This window comes from Syngnathus scovelli, chromosome 6, assembly GCF_024217435.2.
Source record: "Syngnathus scovelli strain Florida chromosome 6, RoL_Ssco_1.2, whole genome shotgun sequence".
Lineage (NCBI taxonomy): Eukaryota > Metazoa > Chordata > Actinopteri > Syngnathiformes > Syngnathidae > Syngnathus > Syngnathus scovelli.
Window position 1 is genome coordinate 7,603,529 of NC_090852.1, and position 21,178 is coordinate 7,624,706.

Consider the following 21,178-nt stretch of genomic DNA (forward strand, 5'->3'; position numbering starts at 1 on the left):
TGAGATGGGAAGTGGAGCGTCCGCCACCACCACCGAGGGATCCCGGGTGGACGATGAGCGGCCCGACCTGGTGCAGACCCCCACTCCTGTGGTCAGGACCCCCACCCCTGTGGTCAGGACCCCCACCCCTGTGGTCCGGACGCCAACCCCTGTAGTCAGAACACCCACTCCTGCGGTCCTGAGTGGAGAAGCATTGATGGTGGTAGAAGTTTGCTGCTGGAAATGATGTCATCAAGATGGTACTGATATTTAGTGTCCATGTTTGTTTACAGGTGGACGATGAACATCAAGCGGTGGACGTCCTGTCTGTCACTAGTGACCAGACTCATTCAAAAGAGCATGACGAAGAAGATGAGTTGTCAAGTGATGTTAATCCACTCGTGACCGTGAGTGAGAAACACTCCTAACAGTTTGGCAACATGCTAACAAATCTTGCAAATGCTAAAATGCCAGATGCACAAGGCAATGTCCAGTCATCCCGCGATATGTGTTTCAAATAGGAAGTGTCTGGTGAGGGAGAGGAAGTGTCCGTGAACTTTGAGAGTTTTCTTCACAACAATGGAACTTTGTACAGCTGCTTCGAGCACCTCGGGAACAGAGTGTACGTGGACGAAGCGCAGGTACCGACAAACAAAACGTGTGAGCTTGATATTAGCATGGCTGCTGATCTCTCATAAGCATGTGACTCCAACATGGACTCTTATTGAGCAGAAGCTGCAGCCTTTCCCCAAGGAATGGTACGACATGGGACGCTTCATCAACCCAAACCAGGAGGTGTGTCATCTCCATCTCATTTCCTGTCTATGACGCCCAAGCTTCCCTTCTTGTCTTTTAACCATTCGAGCTTAGAGACCTGATGAGCATCGACCGTCAGTTCTGGCTTGTGTGTGTGACCAATCAACTTTTTCATCCTGTTTTATCCACAGTGTACATGTTTCCCCTCAGGTCTCCGCCCAGCCACCGGTCGCCAACGTCCAGCCAATGGCGGCAGTGGGGGAGGACGACCGCACAGGCAGCATCTTCATCCCAGGAAAAGGAAGTGTGATGACGTATATGTTTGAGGTGAAACCCCCTTATGGTGATGACTTGTTTGTCCTCCAGGTTCTAACCACTGTGTGCGCGTTTTCCAGGAGAGAGTGAACGTGTGCCGGTTTTGGGATCCTCATTCGGGTGTGTGGCTGTTGCTCCCTCTCCAGTGGGAGATGAATGTGGACTTTGTGCAAAGCAGAGTCCACAGAGTCATGGTAAGGAGGCACGGCCCAGCCAACATTTACATCAGGGGTCTTAAAACGTTTGAGTCATCATATAACTTATTTTTAAAAGACTATACAGTAGAAGAAGGTTCCACTAGCTACAGATTGTGTTTTGGTTTTGCATCCACAGTCGGTTCTGCCAGGCCTGCAGGACCAGAAGGAAATTACGGCAGCACTGCGACTTTGTAACTATGACAGCGAGGAAGTCATCTCTGCCTACCTCACAATGTTTGGAGAGGTCCTCCTGCATGCTAATGCCAGTGGAGATCCAGGATACAGTGACCTTAACTCATTCAGGTTCGCCAACGTGTATGCTCTGGTTTTATGTCATGTTGGTTATGTGCGGAGGTTTAAAAACCCTAACATACCTATTTTGAGAAAGGATTAAGAACACATAGACCTTCTATGCCTGAAGTTAACCTGAAACAAATCTACTCAAGTACAGTAATGAGTTTTTTGTAATTTCCACTGATGATGACAATCCTGATGCTTGTGTGGTCCATTCAGAGCTCTTCTGGAGCGTGATCGTCTTATTGACGATCTGAGGCAGCAGCTTGAGTCCAAACAGAGAGAGGCGGATGAGCATCTCCACAGGAACAAGTTCCTGGTCAGGGAGACTCGCCATCTTGGCGAGATTGTGCAAAACCTCAACCGCAAGACGGCCGAGCTCGAGGCTGACCGGCAGGAGATCCAGGAAAAGATCCGGTCCCTGCAGAGTCGTCAAACACCCGTGTCGTCCGCCAGGAATTCCACTGCCTCCAGGCCCGCTATAGATCCAAATAGGCTGCGACGGGCCAGCGGACTAGCCCGAGAACTCAAGGTGTCTGCCAAACAGCTGAGGTCTTGGCTCCTCCTGACATTGAGTGACTTGAAGAACGTCCTGACCCAGACGGAGGACGTCTTGAAGAAGATGGTTGAAGCCCAGCGGCAAGCAGACGGCGAGGCGCAGACGCTGCGCTCGCTTTATCAGAAGGAGGTGCTAGAGAGACGAGCTTTGTACAACAAGCTCCTCGAGCTGCAAGGGAATGTCAGAGTCTTCTGCAGGTGCAGGAACGTCTCCAGACAAGGAAGCTCCTCGTGTCTGGACCAGTACGACCAGCAGGAAGTCACGCTAATACACAAGAACACCAGGAAGAAGTTCTTTTTTGACAAGGTCTACGCACCCACCAGCACACAGGTACCACAACAGCAATAGACTACCAGTTACTGTCCACTACTGATGAAGATCCTGACGGTACATACAGAGCTCTTCTGGAGCGTGATGGCGTGATCGAGGATCCGAGGCTACACTTTGAATCCAAACAAAAACAATCTCTTCAACGTTGCTGTTTTTGTCTTTGTCCCGCAGGAGGAGGTTTTCGCCGGAACCGTGCCGCTTATCACTTCTTGTGCAGACGGCTACAATGTATGCATCTTGGCATATGGGCAGACGGGCTCGGGAAAGACCTTCACGATGATGGGCACCAAGGACAAGCCCGGAGTTAACATCAGGTGTGTAGGACCTGCTCAAAGCAAGCAAATTCCAAGAAATCCAATTACTGGGAATCATTCTTATCTTCAGGCTTCATGTGTCTTCTGTTGATTGATGAGTGCCCATGTTTCCATTGTTCTATTGTCATGATGTTGCATCCCCTTGCAGGTCCATACGTGAACTTCTCCGTGTGTGTTCACTCAAAGAAAAAGTGTCTTATGTTCTCAAGGTACTATCAACACACTCTTTACATCCAGAGATGGAAAATGCCTGAGATCCAACTTTCATCCGTTCGCATTTCGCATACGTAAATCCCAAAATGTTCAATGATTGGATACTTTGTTGTAAAATTTTCAGAATGTTTGCAATTGCTTCTAAAGTCACAATATAATGGTGGTTTACTGTGTTTGCTATTTTGACCCTGAAAAACATTGCCATTATTCTTTTTGTTGGGGTGATGTGTATAGATTTCCATGTTGGAGATTTATAACGACACACTCAACGACCTGCTGGCGAAAAATCCCACCGCTTCCTCCACTCTGGACATCCGCGTGCAGGGAAAGTTTGTGTCTGTGCCAGGACTGACACATGTGGAGGTTCGGACCGAGGACGATATCATCAACGTCATGGAGACTGGAGAAAAGAACAGGAAGATGGGCGCCACCAAGATGAACATACACAGGTGGGGATGACAAAGATGATGTGATGGCGATGAGAAAGAAGATGGCTTAAAATCCCAAGAGGACAACCCTTCTTCTGTGTTGTTGCGTCCAGTTCTCGCTCTCACCTGCTGGTGGCGCTGGAGGTGTGTGGCAGTGATTCATTTTCCGGAGAGAGTACACGGGGCACACTGACCTTAGGCGACCTGGCCGGGTCCGAGCGCATCTCCAGGACAGAGGCCGAAGGCCAGCGCCTGGTTGAGGCTGCCGCCATCAATAAGTCACTGACCGCGTTGGGACAAGTAAGCACCAACGCACACAACTGATGATGTCACACAACTCATGACATCACATGCCAGCTTACCACTACAGTCATTGTGTATGTGTTGTGTATTTAGGTGTTTGCGGCTCTGAAGTGTAATGCCCTTCACGTGCCCTTCAGGAACTGTAAACTGACTCACCTTCTGCAGCCTAGCCTCAGCGGAGACGCCAAGGTCCCACTGTGGTGTCTTGTTTGATCTGTATTCTGTATTCATTCTGATTCCAGCTTTGTGATTTTCACCTCAGTGCTGCGTATTCATCAACGTGAGTCCGGATTCCAAGGACGAGGTAGAGACCCTCAGCACGCTCCAGTTTGGCTCGTCCATTCGTCACGTGGCGCTGGGAAAAGCCCCCAAGAACATCACGCCGGCAAAAGGCAACAAGACTTTAAAATAGGTGAAATCATGACAAGCAACATGTTCATTTACACAGAATACATTTTAGTCATGAAGGTCACCAACTGATGTCCACTTTTAAGATTTTTGTTCTTCACATTGAGGTTCTCTTAGTTATTTCACCTATTTATAATTATCTTTTTAAGTCGACAGAGAATCATTAAACAGGCTAAAGCCCTCTGCTCTTTATTGAAATGACTGAAATTGGTGATTTTAAAATACATCTACATATATTGATTTGAAAAAAGTAAACAATTTGAGTGCATGATTATCAGCAATACTACACAGATATTATACATTTGTTCATATTTTTAAAATCTTCCTGAGTGTCTTGACATATCTTTGTCTTTAGTCACAATACCCCAAAAGACAAATGGTTCAAGACATATTTCTTGCTGTTGTGAAACCGGCTAGTTTTCAGAGCAAATCTGTCCGGCCCTCCAAAAGTGGTTAAAAGATAAGAAAAAAGGAAACTTGTCAGGGAGTGTTTTCCTGTGGGGAGCACATCTCATCAAGTGCTGCCACAATCATTACAGTAATTTTTTTTTTTTGCATAGTTTTTACTCCTGATACATCCTACTCATTTTTATCCAAGATTTGTACCTATAGTGGCTGGAATTTGGAATCTAGCATACCCACTAAGATGTTGTCATTCACGACTGGGATGTGAATCCCCGTCCCCTGTATCAATTACAGCAATCCATTAAATACATGTTGCAAAAGAAAGAGGTGGTAAAAAATGACTTATTTACTGATTTCTCCAGAACAAAATTTATACAATGAAATATGCAAGCAAGTTTCATTCTTCTTTGCAAAAGTTTTATTGTGAAAAACAGGCCATCTTGGCCAAACATTCTTTTTCATTTCTTGAGTGACCACACTTGTAACTCAAAACATTTGCATCTGAAATAATCTTTCCTCATCGAAATGAATAGGAATCTAATTGATCCCTTCCAGTCCTCTCAAAATATCCCAAACTAATTCAACATGTTTTCTTTTCAAAATAAACTGCGCTTAAACATGCTAACACAGAAAATGCAAGGGCAAAACAAAGTGTAATGTAATGTCCATCCTCGTTCTTATAAATTCTCTGCAAAATAACAGTGCAGTGTCTTAAAGTGGTATCTCATTGAGCGGCAAAGGTTTGCGACTGTAGCAAATGTTTTTTTGTCACGGTTTGTTAAAGGTTGCCAAGGGTAATGTTCAGGTGACGTTCGCAAGCGGAGCGTTACCATGTCATTTTCAGTCAACAGAAAGTGGCAAAATGTCTTTTTAAAATTGTACATGAAAAATAATTATGTTTTTCAAATTAATCCATCCATCCATTTTCTGTACCGCTTTGTCCCCACGGGGTTTGCAGGCGTGTTGGAGCCTATCCCAGCTGTCATCGGGCAGTAGGCGGGCAGTAGGCGGGGGACACTCTGAACTGGTTTCAAATTAATGAAACTATTAAAATCTATTTAAATTTTTTACCGCTGAAAATGATTAAAGTAGTAAAATAAGTAACATTAGTTACGTGTACAAACAGTCGCAAGCATTCACCGCTCAGTGAGATAAATGAAATGAAAAAATATTTTATAAACTGGCACACTTGTAAACCGAGGTTCCATCCTATGTACAATGCATAGACGAGCTATTTGCCCCTTTCTAAAATTATTTTTTTTGCAGTTTTGCCACCAGAATTTTTAATATCATAAAAACATAAAATATAACCATAGTAAACATGCCATTTTAAATTTTAGTTAAATGGTGGTTTTATTTACTAAGGGGAACAAAATATTCAAAACAAATTAGAGTAGACTGTGGTAGTAGACTGCGATTGGCTAGCAACCAATCTTTATATATATATATATGTATAAAGACAAGTGTGTTGACGACCTTCAACATGAGTCGTCGCTGTCGCTGCTGCTGTACCCATTGACAAAGCAGTGTTCTTCTCCTGTGTCACTCACAAACACATGACCTAAACATGATGGCATCAGGTCAAATGGATGAAGCATGCTCAGTATGTCTAGGGCCCAGACTCTAGGCCTACTAATGAATGTTTTGAATGTTCTTACTTTGACGTGGCACAATATCTTCTTGCTCCAGGTGCTCCATGTCATAACTCACAAAAATATTCTGTGGAAAGAAAAAATATATTGCTGAAGCCTAAATGTTGCTTTGATGGGAATGCACGGAGTTGACTCAATCGGCACCTTGCTCCTGAGAAGCGTAGGCCAGTACCCTGGCTCTTGTTTGACGAGCGTGAGGAAGGGCCCGTTGCAATTCAGCTTCCAGTGGCAGCGCTCAGCCGACACGGCCGAGTGGAGCTCAAAATCGACTCCATAGCGGCGACCATTCACAATGCAACTGAACATACACACACCCACTTGTAAACTATTACGTGCTTAGCTCAAAGGCAACTCAAATTGTACAAATCAAACAAGGACTCAAAAATGACATGTCAAATGGAAGATGGCATTATTACCCACTTCAGGCAAAGTAAGCCTGGCTGAACATGTATCTATGGACGCTGTCCTGACACACCTGTACGCCACACGGTCAGTGTGGAATTCGCAGTGCTGGCTCTGCGGGTCCCTTAGCTTCAGAGTGACACTCAGTTCCGTGGACGTCTGATACCAGCGGACCTGTGGGTGCAAACTGACAAACGGCCACGTCAAAATGCCACACATTAAGTTTCAGCGAGACATGTCTATGTAGATACTGGCGCAGTGGTTCTCAAAGTAGTCTGCCCCCGGCCCATACAAGCTTTTAACTCACTTAGGTCGTATGACAAATTCCCAGACACAAATCTCAATGTTAATTATGTCTTTCTTTTTAATAGTATATACATCTATATTGTTGCGTTTTGTTCAGGATGCCCGTCGTTGAGCAAGGGAAAAAAAAGATGTGGAGTTCTTTATTTGCAAGATCTTGGGTTGTTTTACAGCAGTCAGTAATGCAAGTAATGAAACAACAACGTCAGAGTCCAGATCAGAAGGTTTTATACTGTCTGCAAGCAGGAATACGGAAGAGAAGAAAAGGGAGGGGAAAAGAAGGAAAAACATATCCTCGTAAGGCAGACATTTGTTCTGTTATCACCTGAATCTATGTGTCATGACGTTAATGAGCTGTGCCTTAAGTGTAATGGAAAAGTTATCAAGCTGTGTGTGCCGTGTCTGTGCTCCTATGGAGCAACTATGTTTGTATAAATTAATAAGAGTATTTACACATTGCTGTTGCTCCCTCTTCAATATATAAAAAAAAAAGAAACAGTAAAACCACATTTGTAGTTGCATACCTCTTGGTCATGTGAGCCTCTCCATGGCTCAGATGATTGTTTTTTTGGTTGTCACCAGTATGGACGCCTGAACACATCACAAGCAAACATCAAACAAACTACTTGAGCAAGACAGTACACCTTAGGTTAGCCTGCTTTTTACCATCCTTGTTGTTAAAATGAGGCATCTGGTTGGTTGTTGTGTCAGCACCAGTTTCAGTTCTGATGCAAAATCAAAAAACGTTCCTGTTACTTTCTTTTCAAACAACAGATGATCATAGCACTCCAAAAGTGTAAGGGTAACCTGATATCTGCAGAAGTTTGCATGATTGTCTTCTTGTCTGCTTCTGGGGGAAGATGAGGTGGCTGGAGTTCCGGTGCATCAAACTTCTTGCTTCCTTCATCAGTTTTATTCCCGATAGGAATACTGTTGCTCATATCAAAGGACTTCACCGGAGGCTCACTTGTTTGATTCCTGGTGTGGACAAAAATTGAGTGGCAACTAGTTGTTGGGGAAATGCTGGATCCTGAAGACACTAACAAGCTTCCTTACCCACAAGCATGATTGGTTGCACTTGTCCTACTGAGTAGCTTCAGAAGGTTCACATGATCTGGGTTTCGTTCTGCCATGCCGGTGTTTAAAATGAGACTAGGAACGTTGTACTCGCTGATCACAGTCTTCGTACCAGCCACTCGGCTCTCCAGAACCTTCCAAAAGCACAAAGATTGAAGATAGTTTTCATTGAGTCAAAGTTCCATCTGGATAGTCAAACATACCATAAGATCCAGAAAGACTGTGTTTCCAAGACTGAGGACGGCTCTGGCTCGGTGCGTAACACCTTGTATCTTCTGGCTGATGGTTCTGGTCACCTGAAGTTGTTCAAAGACATTTTCACTTCCTTTCTGTTTTGGGTCAAATGAATTTTCCAGTGTAAAGTACATCGTTCTATATTTAATCTAGAATTAATGGATTCCTCAATCGAGAGCAAGTTGAGCCATAAAGGAAATTAATTCATTTCCAGTTTTCAGTTCTGTTGAGAAAGTATGCGTGTATGGATTCCCTTTGAGGAGCTTGCATTTAGTGTTGGCAGCAGAAGGAGGATGCCATAGGCTACCTTGGGATGCCAGTTAGCCTCTGCGTCACAAGGCTTCACCTGGCAGACAATCATTTCCACTGCTTGGCCAGGCAAAGAGTGGAACTCTTCCGGCAGCCGCAGGATCTGGTGGGATTTGACTTCTGCCTCTTTTCCGATGTCAATAAAGCGAGCGAGGACACTGAAAAATAGGCGGCCTTTGTTGTCTGTGACACTCAGGACCTTCACCCTGCAGAAACAGGTGGAACTATGCTTAGCATCACACAATGCACATAATGAGTGTACATATATCACAAACAAGGGTTTTTGGCAATACTGTGATTTATCACATATCACTGGTGTGTCTAAAATGCCATTGCTCTTGATGAATGGGGCTTTGCTGTAGTGTGCAGCGAGGACTACCTGTGGAAATGGTGGTTGTCTTGTACAGCATACATGCCTCCTTGCAACACCTCCTCAGGACACGGCTTGCTGTCAGCATAGTAAGACGTCATGTCAGCCACCATTCTGTCAAAGACTTGGTTCTCCCTCTGGATTATACGACCATAGAAGACAGACGCTGTCTTGATGTGGAGAGGCAACACCTGCACACAAATCCCATATCACAGCTGATGTGTATGCTCTTCTTTGCGTGGTTATGTGTTAATTCACCTATATATATATTATACATATGTTTTTCCCCTACTCAGGGCTTGGTCCCTTACACCCCACTAAAGCTGAGTATTAATGTAGTTGGGCAAAACGTCTTCTTTAAAAAAAACACATTTTCTATTTTCCAGTTGATCATTTTACATCACACTAGTAGTTTTATAGCCAAAGTTACAAAATCTTGGCAGCCAGACATGACGATACCATCTTATACGAGAGACTGTTAGACTGATTGCCAGGCTAATCCTCTGATACGAGTTCCCATGCCAACATGTTAATACAGCCGAGGAATTGTTCGTTTTTTTGTCTTTAAACCAAGTATAGAAAATGAACAACTATTCAGCGGGTCACATCTTTGTGTTTCTCATCAAGCACAGTCCTAAAGTCCAACTTCTAAATCCAAGTTTTTTTGAGTTTTGTCAAACCACAAGTCATCAACCCCATTCCCGAGTCCCCATCGCTGGTACTGTAGCCTTGTGGCATGGTGACCTCTATGAGTCCGGAAGAAGGAAGTTCGGACTGATCCAGTTGAGGAATGAGCCTGTGACGATCTGGACACACAGCACCAAACCTGCACAGAGAAACACAAACAAACATAATTTTAAAAAAATTGGGGATATTAGCTCAGAGATAAATTTAAACATATGTTTTTGCGGCACAACATGCTGGGCAGCACTGAGCTCTACTGGCTGTAGATATGGTATAATTTAAGACAGGCAGATAAGTTCCCCTTCTAACCAGCAATAATGTACCTACTAAGAAGTATTTTCCTTTATATCTTTTATTTTAAAACATTCATTTTAATATGTTCAAATTGTTAATGCCTGTTGGTGATTTTTAATGTTTAAAATGTTTCTACATCATCTCTCAATATTGTGAGTTTGCTCCTACTGCGGCTTGGGTCTGGAAAAGGGGTTTCACTGTATATCCGAAAATTTTTCGCCTTCATACTGTATGCTGTGAGGCGTCTTCAAACCTGCACATTCCAAAGCTCTTCAGGTGGTGACATAGTGGCCGCTCAGTCTTTTGCTCCTCTCGGGCCACGTCGGCAGCCTCTGCGAAGGACAGCAGCTCTGCAGGAAGTAGAGCATGGCTTCGTTTGAGGTAGCGCACCAGGCCACCAACGTGCTGCGCATTCTTCTCAGAGACCAGCAGCAAGGACTTGCAGACTTGAGAAACTTTTGCCATTGAGTCTTGAGGGGAAGGCTTGAGAAGGAAAGCAGAGATAGAATTAAAGTCACATCAGATGAAGACCTACAACACCTGATGTCCCGCCAGGTCTTACAAGGTCAGTGAGATTCCTGAAATTGTGGCTCATGCAAAACAGTCGGCTTCCGAATATTTTGGGGGAACTTGGGAAGCCAAAGTGGACCACACAGGTAGCATCTGTCAGTCCCAAACACTTCAGGCACTCTCCGGCAGCGACTAAAACAAAACAAAAGCAATTTCCAGATAAGCGTTGATTTTCTTATTAATCATGTCATATATTATATACACCAAGAATAAAAAAATGCTTTCTTTTTGATCATATCTTGTCGGCTGATCAACTTCAAAATCAAATATTTTCCCAAAAGGTCCATGTTATGATCAACTCTTGCATTTGAAAAATAAACTTATGTTGTTAGAAAAGTAAAGTTGCATGTTTGCAATGGCAACAAAAAGTCAAAATCTGAAAAAACAAAGTCAGATTGTCAGAGCTGAGGAAAGTAAGAGTGTCTGCAGTGAGAACCTTGCTTATTTAACTGCTCATCAAAGTGGACAGTATGAAGCTAACTTGAGAAAAGTGTAAAGCATCCATGCGCATTTGTCAATGTACAGTTCTTGTACAGCTTTCGTTTGGTCAAAGACAAATGTTTTCAAAGAGACAATGGTTATCCAGACCCGGAGACGTACTGCCAAAGTGTGAGGATGTAAAATGTGTTGTGCTTTACCCAGAATGACTTGTGCGCCAGGGCAAATTTCTTTGCCCCACTGCTGGAGCACAAAGTTCAATGTGTGCATTAAGTTCTCATGAATCTTCAGACTGAATGCTGATTTAGAGCTCACAGCCTGTTGGAGACAAGAAAAGTTCATTATTAATTATCATTATTATCATTATAATACTAAGTTTATCTCAAATATATTTTCTGCTTGAAAATGCATATTAAGGATGCAACGTGTTAATAATTAATTGCTTTACTACAGTATAAATGGGCACCATGTTATTGGCAACAATGAAAGTCGTTTTCAACACTGACTGTGCTTTAGTAATCAAGGTCAGCGGACACAACAAAACAAAAAGCTATTTGGGTGGGAAAAAAAATGTAACTGATCAAATAAATTAATTACGTAATGATACAACACTTCTTCAAAACACAGATTTGTAATTACTACTCACCTTGTAGACATTTTCAACCTCTTCAGCAGAGTCGCAGACAATGAGAGTCTTCTGGCCCACGTCAGGGCTGAAATCCAATGCACTCAACAATGTGGAGAGCTTGCTCCTCTCCAAGGTCATAAGTACAAGCTGTGACAAGATATCATCATCATCATCATCATCCCAGTTACAGGGCCAGAGTTTCTTCTGCAGTGACCTGTTGCACGTTTCCATACAGCGCAGCTTCTTCAGGAGCTGCTATGAGGACACTAGCGAACGGCATGTGCTCTGCCATCAAAGCCTCCATGTGACTCGTCCACCGCTTGGCCACAGCAATCAGTTGTTGTGGACATGAGGACATTTCCTGGCGGGAGCTGATCTTCTGAAAATGCTTCAAAATCTTCTCCATCTGACAGGAGGAGGGAGGAATGATGGTTTAAGTGTCATTAGCGATGAAATGTTTTTTGGAAGAAGAATAACTGTGGCCAAATTCCAAACTTTACAACAGCACCAAGGTGTCACCTGGACCGACGCTAGCGTGAAGAGCTGATCAGCCTCATCCAGCACAAGGTGACTCAAACGCAGGAACAAAAAGCAGTGACACGACAGCAGACTCACCAGACTGAAGGGAGTGGTCACTAGCAATAGGCCTGAACAGGAAACAGGAAGAAATAGAAAGGCAGTTCTAACCACAACACTTGGCTTGCACAGTGTCCCACAGCAGGACAGTGTAGAGACTAAGGCAGAATGGGACTTTATTAGGCACCGGTTACTAAGTGACCCACCAGGAAGCAGACTTATTTGGATGTTGAGTAGGTCAAAGCTACACAAAGTGCATTTGTTACAGTTTCAACTGGAAGACCTGACTTTGCTATTCGGAGGGGTATAGGACAAGCATGTTCTAGTAACTTACAGTCTTTGGGCATCTTGAAGGCTTTGGGTTCATCTTTGCCACTACCAAGAAGTACGCTGGTTGAATTGAGACGCTGGGTAAGGTTGCACTCCTCTAGAAGGTCGCAGATCAGCTGGACCTTCTCCCAGCCAGGACACAGCACCACTGCTACCGGCTTCAAGTGCACACAACACAGGCAGCTTGTCTTCTTTCTAGATGTTGAAATGTGTGATATTAGCAATGTGTGCTCACGCCAGCTGTAGAGGAGGAGATGGTGAAGATAGTGCATAGCAGTATGTTGCTGAGAAGGGGGGCCAGGTAGCTTTGAGGCTGGTCAGCGCTATGCGAGATGACTATGGTGTTGTTTCCTCTACCCACAGAGGGCCAACTTAGAAGGTCTGTGGAAGACAGGCAGACCTGCTTCCTCTGCAATATCTAGAGACAGCAGAAAAAACAACAACAACATTTGAGTCATTAAGTGTGATTGTGATACTTTAGTATTTGTGACTCCAGCATCCTGAAAACGTCTAAAAGTTTGGAAGAGTTCAACCTTCATCACATTAGTGTGAAAAACCTGTGGTAGGTGAATTTAAAATGGGAAAAAATATATTAACAAAAGTTCCGTAAAATGATCAGCAAATATGTGAACTAATAAATGCAAAACCACAAATTTGCTGGGCTCCAATGTGCATGCAATGTGAAGATATTCCACTAAAAGGCAGTATTTTATTCACCACAGGTAGTCTTTGGCGGTCCCAAAAAATAAGTTTGGTATAAATTGAAGTCTAGAAATTGGTTTCTGATTGTTTTGTGCAAAAATTAATAATAATAAAGGGCCCGGTTTCAAAGAATTAGAATCCTCTGTCAACAATGTTTTTAGCATGTCAAAAAAATGGCAGCTGTAGCACTATTAATCACAGTAGGTCATTGTCTACCCTGCAAAGTGACTCGGTGATGGGTGCGTCTGCCAGACTTGAACACGGCTCTATCGGGAAAGCAGAGTGCACCAGAACGCCGCCTGTCTTGGGAGCATCGAGAATCACCTGACAACAAAAAATTAAAATCACCTTATATTGATAATGCTTTCTTTAACAAGGTGGCCAAATGGACTTGAAGCAGCTAACAAGACTCAGTAAATAAAATCAAGCCTACCGGCTCATCTTCATCATCTGACTGAAATTTCAAAGGCTGAGGATTCAACCACTCCAAAAGTCTTCAAGCAGCAATAAGGAAAGGGTTCAGATTAAATGTGGAACTACGGTCATCATGAGGTGAAAAAAGGCATTTGATACTGATACAGTATTTCAAAATGGATCACATGTAACACTGTTTAGAAACACCTTGCGCATGCAGAGTTGTTGTTGCTTGTCTTCAGCACGTCCAGTTGGGTGGGAGGCAGTGCGCTGAAACATGCACACAACACCTTCAGGCTGATGTTACATGTTTGATTGCTTGCTGTATTTTCATTTTAGGCCAGCGGTTTTCAAGCTTTGTGGGTCCAATGACTCAAAAATTACACAGCATAGATATTTCCCTGGTACCTTAAAATGTGGTGGATTTGACATTATCCTCCCATGAAATTACTGACTGATTAGTATGCTCCACGCATGTGGCGTGTTGATGCTTGGTTTACCCTCAGAGTCTCTCGTAGTTTTGAGATGTTCATTTAAGTGTTCTCTGTGGTATAGACTTAGACTTAGACTCAACTTTATTAATCCCTTGGGAATACTCCTTCAGGGAAATTCAGGCCCCAGCAGTATCACCTCATACGACTCAAATTTTGGGCTCCACAAAAACATATTTCTACATAAATTTAAGAATTTAAGTTGTATGTTTTGGAGGTAAGTCTAAATGCAATAATAAATGCATATTTAAGACAAAACATTTGTAATTTTATGAGCAATATCATATTTGAAAAACTGAAATCTTGCAAAGAATTTTCAATCTAAGATAATAAAATTAATAAATTCAAAGTTAAATGAAGGAAGCACATCATATCTTAACAAGTGAATTTCAAAAATACAACTTCCCTCAATTAATATTATGTCTTCACTTCTAGAAAAGATGGCTGGGTCCTTTAAGAAAATCATGGGCTTTTTTACTATAGTGTTCTTAAAGAGAACCAGTTTATTTATATGGAAATGTCAAGTTTACAGTATGTGAGGAAGTATAATAATATTTGAGCTTTTCACTGGCCCGAAACTAAGAACGGGAAGAGGAATTGATTCAGCATGTTTTTATTTTGGTGTTGTTACCTTTATTAACAAATGCTTTAATTTAAATGATACAACAGATAGGTTGATTTTATTGAAATTATTTTGGAAACCCTCAACCTAAAGCTTGCGGACACCTAGTGTTCCAGCAACACCAGGTCTGAAGGCCATTAATTTAGAAAGCCTGGGCTGATATCTCTCTCTTTTTTTTTTTTTGCCGTGTCACTGTTGCTGAAATATCATAGTGTTGAGCTGGCCTCTTACACTTCCTGTCCTGTGATTGATAAACTGGAAGAATGTTGAGGTGAACACTCAATCTGCTCCTCAGGTTGACTCACCTGTAACGTTCACATATAACACAATTATCATTCTGTCTCCTCCCATTACTTTTGTTTATGCCTTATGTGACTTACACTTATCTCAGCCTCCTTAAAGCTGTGTGATGGATTGAGGGACCTCATTGACCTGTGGGGACATCAACCACATAATCTTCAGTTGCCGGCCACTCAGACGAGAGCGTGATGTCATCACTCACTTGAACTGATTGAGGTGGGACTTGAACACAGCAGCCAAGGAGGTGTCAGATTCCTCTGATGAGTCACTGAAACGACACAATTCTGTCACATGACTAAACCTTTTCTTTTTTTTTCTTTACCTTATTCACACTGATGCATTTTCACCTCTCTGGTCGGCTGCCTGGTAATGCTTGTCCATCCTTTGACCTACTGATTCCCTCACACTCTAGGCTCTGAAAAAAAGCAACCATGAAAGCAAATTGAAACTACATGTATACGAAACAGACAACTTTGTGGGACATTCACGAACGAACACTCACCTGAGGGGTCCCTGTCATCCCATTACAGACTCCCGTTTTAGCGCACTGGATCACTGAAGGTTACATGACATTAAATAATTGTTATCTAGTCAACAAACACCATGCAGTACTACTTTCCAACTAGCAAGGCTAGGTTAATTACATTCTCACTAGTGATGACAGATTAAAAGCTCAATAACTTGGAGCTGAACAATACGGTTGGTGGATTGCTGCCTTTGACACAAATAACCACCGTTCAAATCCTGGTAACGACAAACATCCTAATGGTTGTGATAGACCATACTCTCAAACCTCTGCCTGTGTTAAAGTGAGTGGGAAAATGCCTGTGTAGATGGCATACGATGATATCTGAAAATGGTTGGGGTAAAAAATAAATAAATGTGTTGACCATTTTTTTTCCGAGCCTTGAAAAATAAATGGTGATTCTATCTGAATATAGATACTGAACCTTTTGTTACCTGTAGCAGGTGTAGTTTCCACTGGTGATAATGGAACTGGAGCAGCTGCTGCCTGTGCTAGGGGTCTGCTGCCAGGTGTGTTAGGGCAGCGGTTTAAAATCCTGAAATGCTGAGCATTAATCTGCTCCAACTTGCTGTTGTTGGAACAGTCTTGGCTGTAGATGGCAAACCTCTTACAAACCAGCTCATCATTCACACAAATCTGAAAATAAAAATAATATTATGTCATTTAGAGTAATAACATTTAACACATTAGCTCAATAGATTTAATCCAGTCCTATGGGACAAGTAACTTTTTCATGTTATATACAAAAAGCTGTATTTCTGGAGTGCCAACCAACCCGTCAAGCGTGACATAAAACAACAAAGCCAATATTGTTACTCAATGAGGCAATTTGTTATTATCTTTTAATATGGGGGAAATGCATAATATGTCTCCTTTCAAGCAGTGTGAGTTCATGTGGAGCGTTTGGATATTGGAGGGAAATAATTGCGGACAAACGTCACACAAAACATGTAGACATTCCATACAATAAATGTTTGTGTTCATGTGAGATGACCTTGACGCCCTTGATGTTCACGTAGAGCTCGATGGCAGTGGAGTTGGACTCTTCCTTGAGTAGAATGGCCTCAGTCTGACTTGAAGCTTTGATATGTGGAAAAAAACGTGTGAGGCGAAGAAAAACATGTGTGCGTCATGAGCATGCGTGTCTCACTCTCGAGAAGGTCACACATGTAGGATGTGGCTGAGCAGTCCCAGCGGCTAGATTGCCTGTAAACCAAACACAAGTCCATTACAGGCAGGCTGTATCATGGAGCTAGTGATGATGAGCGCGCTTACGCCAGTTTGGCCTCCTGACAAAAAGACACTTGCAGCGTCAGGGGCGTTATTCTCGCTAAGTGGAACCTCCTCATCCAGAACGGCAGCTGAAGGAAATCCTGTTCAACGTGTCGGACTCTTGAATGATGGCAAGAATAAAACATGAGACATCAGCTGCCACATTCTGACACCCATTGCACCAATATCAGAAACATAAACTTGATTTTTTTTGTCATCAGATTATTCAATTAATTGAAGCCCTCACATTAAGAAGGTAGTGAACACACACAGTATATATATAGTCTTACTGGCTGAGGAGAACAATAAGAGATTCTCCATGGTCCAGAAGTTGACAGCAAGCAAGACACGGTTGTGCCTCTGAGATTATGTTTTCCAGCCTGGCCCGGCACCACATCTTATTCTGGGACCAGTACACTACGCATACCTGAGACCAACACACACTAAATCCTCAGAGAACACACAAACACACACAGGTCCATAAGAAAGCTGAATCAATGGACGCTTACCTGACCCTTCTCCAGCGAGGAGGGCGTTACTGTACACTGGTCACTGGTGTAATCACCATAGAAGAGGTTCATGCGTGCAAACAGCTTGTCATACTGATGCTTGCCCACTGCATCAATGCTAACATGACTGTCCAGCTGGGCCCAGATGCATGATGGGTGCACCAACTGTGATGATGGAAACAGAGCTGCTTATGTACGTTTCCAAATGGGTAGCTAAAAATGCCAATGTTTGTTTCTCAATTTAGTCATACCAATAATGTCACAGCTGATAAATAACATATTATTGCTCATTTAATTGAGTACACAACAGGGTGGAGATTTTAAGAAGAAAAAAAAATCAACTGCAATTTTTCTGACAAATATTGAGATTTTGATTTGATCTGCGATTGTCTCAAAATCAAGTTTCAGTGCACTATTCACAATGTGCAGCATTATTTACACATTTATAAACATCATAGTTTAAAACGTTCAAATGTATGACTAGACTTAACTGTTTCAAACAGAGACTAAGGGCTTCGCGATATGGGCACAAATTCAGATAAACAACGACAAACCTTGGTTTACACCGAACCTTAGGAGGCTGCGCAAAGTCAAGGAGGAGGCCTACAGGAGCGGTGACCGGGACCTGTTCAAGCAGACCAGAAACACACTGAACCGAGAGGTCAGGAAAGCCAGGAGGTGTTACGGGGAGAGCCTGGAGAGACACCTCTCTGCCAATCCTGATCCCTCAACAGTGTGGAAAGGTCTGCAGAGCATCACGGGCTTCAAGAAACGAACCCCCCGTCCTGTGGAGAGCCCAAGGCTCACTAACCAGCTAAACAGGTTCTACTGCAGGTTTGATCGGTCCTCCCATACAACGGGACCTCCTGCAGCACAATCTACATACTCACCTCCCCCCACAACTGCTCTGTCCACACCTCCATCACCGTGGTCACCGACACTCTCTCTTGTAGAGGCTGCGCCCGCACTCCAGATCCGCGAGGAGGAAGTGCGCCAGATGTTCCGGAGACAAAAGATCAGGAAGGCACCGGGCCCAGACGGCGTGTCACCTTCCTGCTTGAAAGTCTGCGCTGAGCAGCTGGCGCCCACCTTTGCACAGATCTTCAACCGTTCCCTGGAGCTGTGTGAGGTGCCCTCGTGCTTCAAGAGCTCCACCATCGTTCCAGTGGCCAAGAAGCCCGCCATCACAGGTCTGAATGACTATAGACCTGTTGCACTGACATCTGTGGTCATGAAATCTTTCGAGAGGTTAGTGCTGAACCACCTGATGGATGTCACGGGCCCCCTGCTGGACCCCCTCCAGTTTGCCTACCGGGCAAACAGGTCGGTGGATGATGCGGTCAACATGGGACTGCACTACATCCTGCAACACCTGGACACCCCAGGAAAGTACGCCAGGATCCTGTTTGTGGACTTCAGCTCGGCGTTCAACACCATCGCTCCTGACATCCTCCAACAGAAGCTCATCCAGCTCGCGGTGCCTGCCTCCACCTGTCAGTGGATCACCAGCTTCCTGACCAACAGGAGACGGCGTGTGAGGCTGGGGAGCATCACATCTGACACCCTGACCCCCAATACTGGAGCCCCTCAGGGGTGCGTCCTCTCCCCACTGCTCTTCTCCCTCTACACCAACGATTTCTCCGCAAGTGACTCTTCTGTGCAGCTCCTGAAGTATGCAGACGACACCACTCTCATCAGACTGATCCAGAACGGTGATGAGACTGCGTACAAACAGGAGGTGGAGCGGCTGGTCCACTGGTGCAGCCAAAACCACCTGGACCTGAACCCGCTCAAGACCGTGGAGATGACAGTGGACTTCAGGCGAGGCCCTTCACCACTTTCACCCCTCACTATCCGCAGTAATACTATTCTCTCATCAGACACCTTCAAGTTCCTGTGAACCACAATCTCTCGGGACCTGAAATGGACCGGCCACATAGACTCTGTCCGGAAGAACGCCCAGCAGAGGCTGTACTTCCTGAGACAGCTCAAGAAGTTCAACCTGCCGCGGGAGCTGCTGAAGATCTTCTACACTGCCATCATCCAGTCTGTCCTGTGCACCTCCATCACTCTCTGGCTTGGATCGGCCTCCAAACAAGACAAGCACAGACTGCAACGGACAATCACGACTGCAGAAAAGATAATTGGAATCAACCTCCCATCTATCCAAGACTTGTACCTGTCCAGGACCAGGAAACGTGCAAGTAACATCTCTACAGACCCTTCGCACCCAGGTTGTAGCCTGTTTGAACTACTCCCCTCCGGACGCTGTTATAGAGCTCTGTACACTAAAACCAGCAGACACAGAGACAGCTTCTTCCCCCAGCCTGTCGCTCTGATGAACTCACACCACTCTTAGAGTCTCAGAGTCATTACTGTGCAATAACATCCCGCTTTCCACACCTTTTTTGTCTACACTGTTTATACTATGTGTCCTCTCTGCATCCATTGCAGCCTGGTCATCCTAGAAGAGGGACCCTCCCATCTGTGGTCTCTTCTCAAGGTTTCTCATTTCCCCTAGCTGGAGTTTTGAGTTTTTCCTTGCCCTCTTGGGAGTTTAAGATCAGTTTAAGATCAGGGGATGTTTGAGAATATCTTTCATTTTTCACATGTCCTGAGTGCTGTTGTTAGTCACCTAAATGTTGAACAGAGGCTGTGATTTACCGAAGTCAAATTCCTTGTTTGGTACGCTCAAACATGGCAAATAAAAAACTGTTGAATCTTGAATTGTTTCTTTTTGTTCCTGACAGCAATGGTGAGTGTAAAACTGTAAAAATCATAGTCGAGGTATTTCTGATTGGGTCATTTAAATGTGGAAAGGTCAATATTTCCAGTTAAAAAGGTCAAAGTACCATATCACATTTTGTTCCTCTCTGCTTCTTTTGATTCAAATGTTGTATTTTCATATAAAGATCTCGAAACTCAAAAAAGTGCAAATAACATTGCTATTAATATTTTAGAAATTGAGGTCTTTGTCAGAGGTCCACCACATAGGAACAAAATTCATGTTGTGAAATGCTCATGTGTAGTAATTTAATTTTATAAGGGCGACTCGTTTTTTTTTTCCATTAAATATGAATAACAATGCTGACATTCTGACTTTAAGGATACATTATTGAACAAAAGCAAACATGCTAATGTTGTTTTTTTTTTCTACATTTCCGACGCCGACATTAGTTTATTAATTCTTTCGAACAATTATTGCTTCTACTAACATGTTATATTTGCACGTATGTCCTTTCATTAGGAAAATGACATCGATTATTGAAAGCGAAAGCCAGGTGACAATAATCAGGCTCTAACTTACCTTAACATTGAGCAACTTGGACATAGTCTTTGGCCTCGCAGACACTCGCTTGGTCAGAAAAGATGAAAAAAAAAGTACAATAAAATAGTATTATTTAACGAACGTGACGTTATTTAGTCAAACGACGACGTGCGGTCACACACACAATAGCTGCTAGCTAAAAGGTCCAAATTAGCCCGCGCCATTTTTCCACTGGAAAAGGCTAATTAAATCCTATGACATCAACTCGATGTGGCTCAAAATAGTTCATGATAATTACGACTTTGTCATTACCTTTGATTCCGGTAGAAATTCAACTAAATTGATAGAACCGCAGCAACTACAGTCGGGTTATCGGAATGCAAGGAAACACCTGCTCTCGATGGAGAACAATCAAATATAACTGACTAACTGTGACCACTAGAGGCGCTATCTGTAACCGGACTGCATGCGTCTTAACTTTTAGAGGGAAAATGCAAAATGCTGCCAACTTCATTCGATTACAATCGTGAAGTATTCAAAGTGAAGTGTTGTGCTCAAATAGAAGTACACATCAATCAAATAAAACCTTAATTCAAGGAGAAAAAGAAACCCTCTGAGACCAAGCTGTTTTTCAAAAGGGAAAATAAGCAATAAACACAAGTGTCAATAGATAACCATCCACACAGTTAATAGTAAGTACAGAATG

The 21,178-nt window shown here is 43.4% G+C and overlaps 2 protein-coding genes across 4 annotated transcripts; one reads left to right on the top strand and one right to left on the bottom strand.

The window, feature by feature from the left end:
• Nucleotides 1-4: 4 nt before the first annotated feature.
• Nucleotides 5-4,928, top strand: LOC125970629 (uncharacterized). The gene is made up of 14 exons (XM_049723157.2): nucleotides 5-112; nucleotides 273-386; nucleotides 501-620; nucleotides 712-774; nucleotides 946-1,062; nucleotides 1,131-1,244; nucleotides 1,384-1,550; nucleotides 1,761-2,430; nucleotides 2,602-2,744; nucleotides 2,893-2,953; nucleotides 3,192-3,406; nucleotides 3,499-3,685; nucleotides 3,782-3,877; nucleotides 3,951-4,928. Exons 1-14 carry the CDS (start codon nucleotides 5-7, stop codon nucleotides 4,098-4,100), a joined length of 2,325 nt encoding a protein of 774 aa, XP_049579114.1. The 3' UTR covers nucleotides 4,101-4,928.
• Nucleotides 4,897-20,962, bottom strand: tdrd12 (tudor domain containing 12). 3 transcript variants are annotated; one of them, XM_049723807.2, is made up of 36 exons: nucleotides 20,785-20,962; nucleotides 20,512-20,559; nucleotides 17,205-17,369; nucleotides 16,986-17,122; nucleotides 16,699-16,815; nucleotides 16,574-16,629; nucleotides 16,418-16,503; nucleotides 15,858-16,059; nucleotides 15,400-15,452; nucleotides 15,245-15,312; nucleotides 15,100-15,165; nucleotides 14,978-15,029; nucleotides 14,829-14,902; nucleotides 13,692-13,754; nucleotides 13,504-13,564; nucleotides 13,287-13,394; nucleotides 12,604-12,786; nucleotides 12,373-12,526; nucleotides 11,982-12,109; nucleotides 11,677-11,868; nucleotides 11,481-11,609; nucleotides 11,035-11,152; nucleotides 10,389-10,528; nucleotides 10,080-10,309; nucleotides 9,593-9,674; nucleotides 8,858-9,039; nucleotides 8,477-8,684; nucleotides 8,139-8,231; nucleotides 7,915-8,069; nucleotides 7,666-7,836; nucleotides 7,525-7,583; nucleotides 7,383-7,449; nucleotides 6,629-6,742; nucleotides 6,298-6,451; nucleotides 6,160-6,220; nucleotides 4,897-6,062 (listed from the first exon to the last, which is right to left on the bottom strand). In XM_049723807.2, the coding sequence occupies exons 2-36, from the start codon at nucleotides 20,533-20,535 to the stop codon at nucleotides 5,980-5,982; spliced, it is 4,035 nt and encodes a 1,344-aa protein (XP_049579764.1). In that variant the 5' UTR covers nucleotides 20,536-20,559; nucleotides 20,785-20,962; the 3' UTR covers nucleotides 4,897-5,979. The 3 variants fall into 3 exon arrangements, with proteins under 3 accessions (XP_049579764.1, XP_049579765.1, XP_049579766.1); XM_049723808.2 differs by having other exon boundaries at nucleotides 20,512-20,962; XM_049723809.2 differs by lacking the exons at nucleotides 4,897-6,062; nucleotides 6,160-6,220; nucleotides 6,298-6,451; ... (1 more) ...; nucleotides 7,383-7,449; nucleotides 7,525-7,583 and having other exon boundaries at nucleotides 7,701-7,836; nucleotides 7,919-8,069.
• Nucleotides 20,963-21,178: the final 216 nt, after the last annotated feature.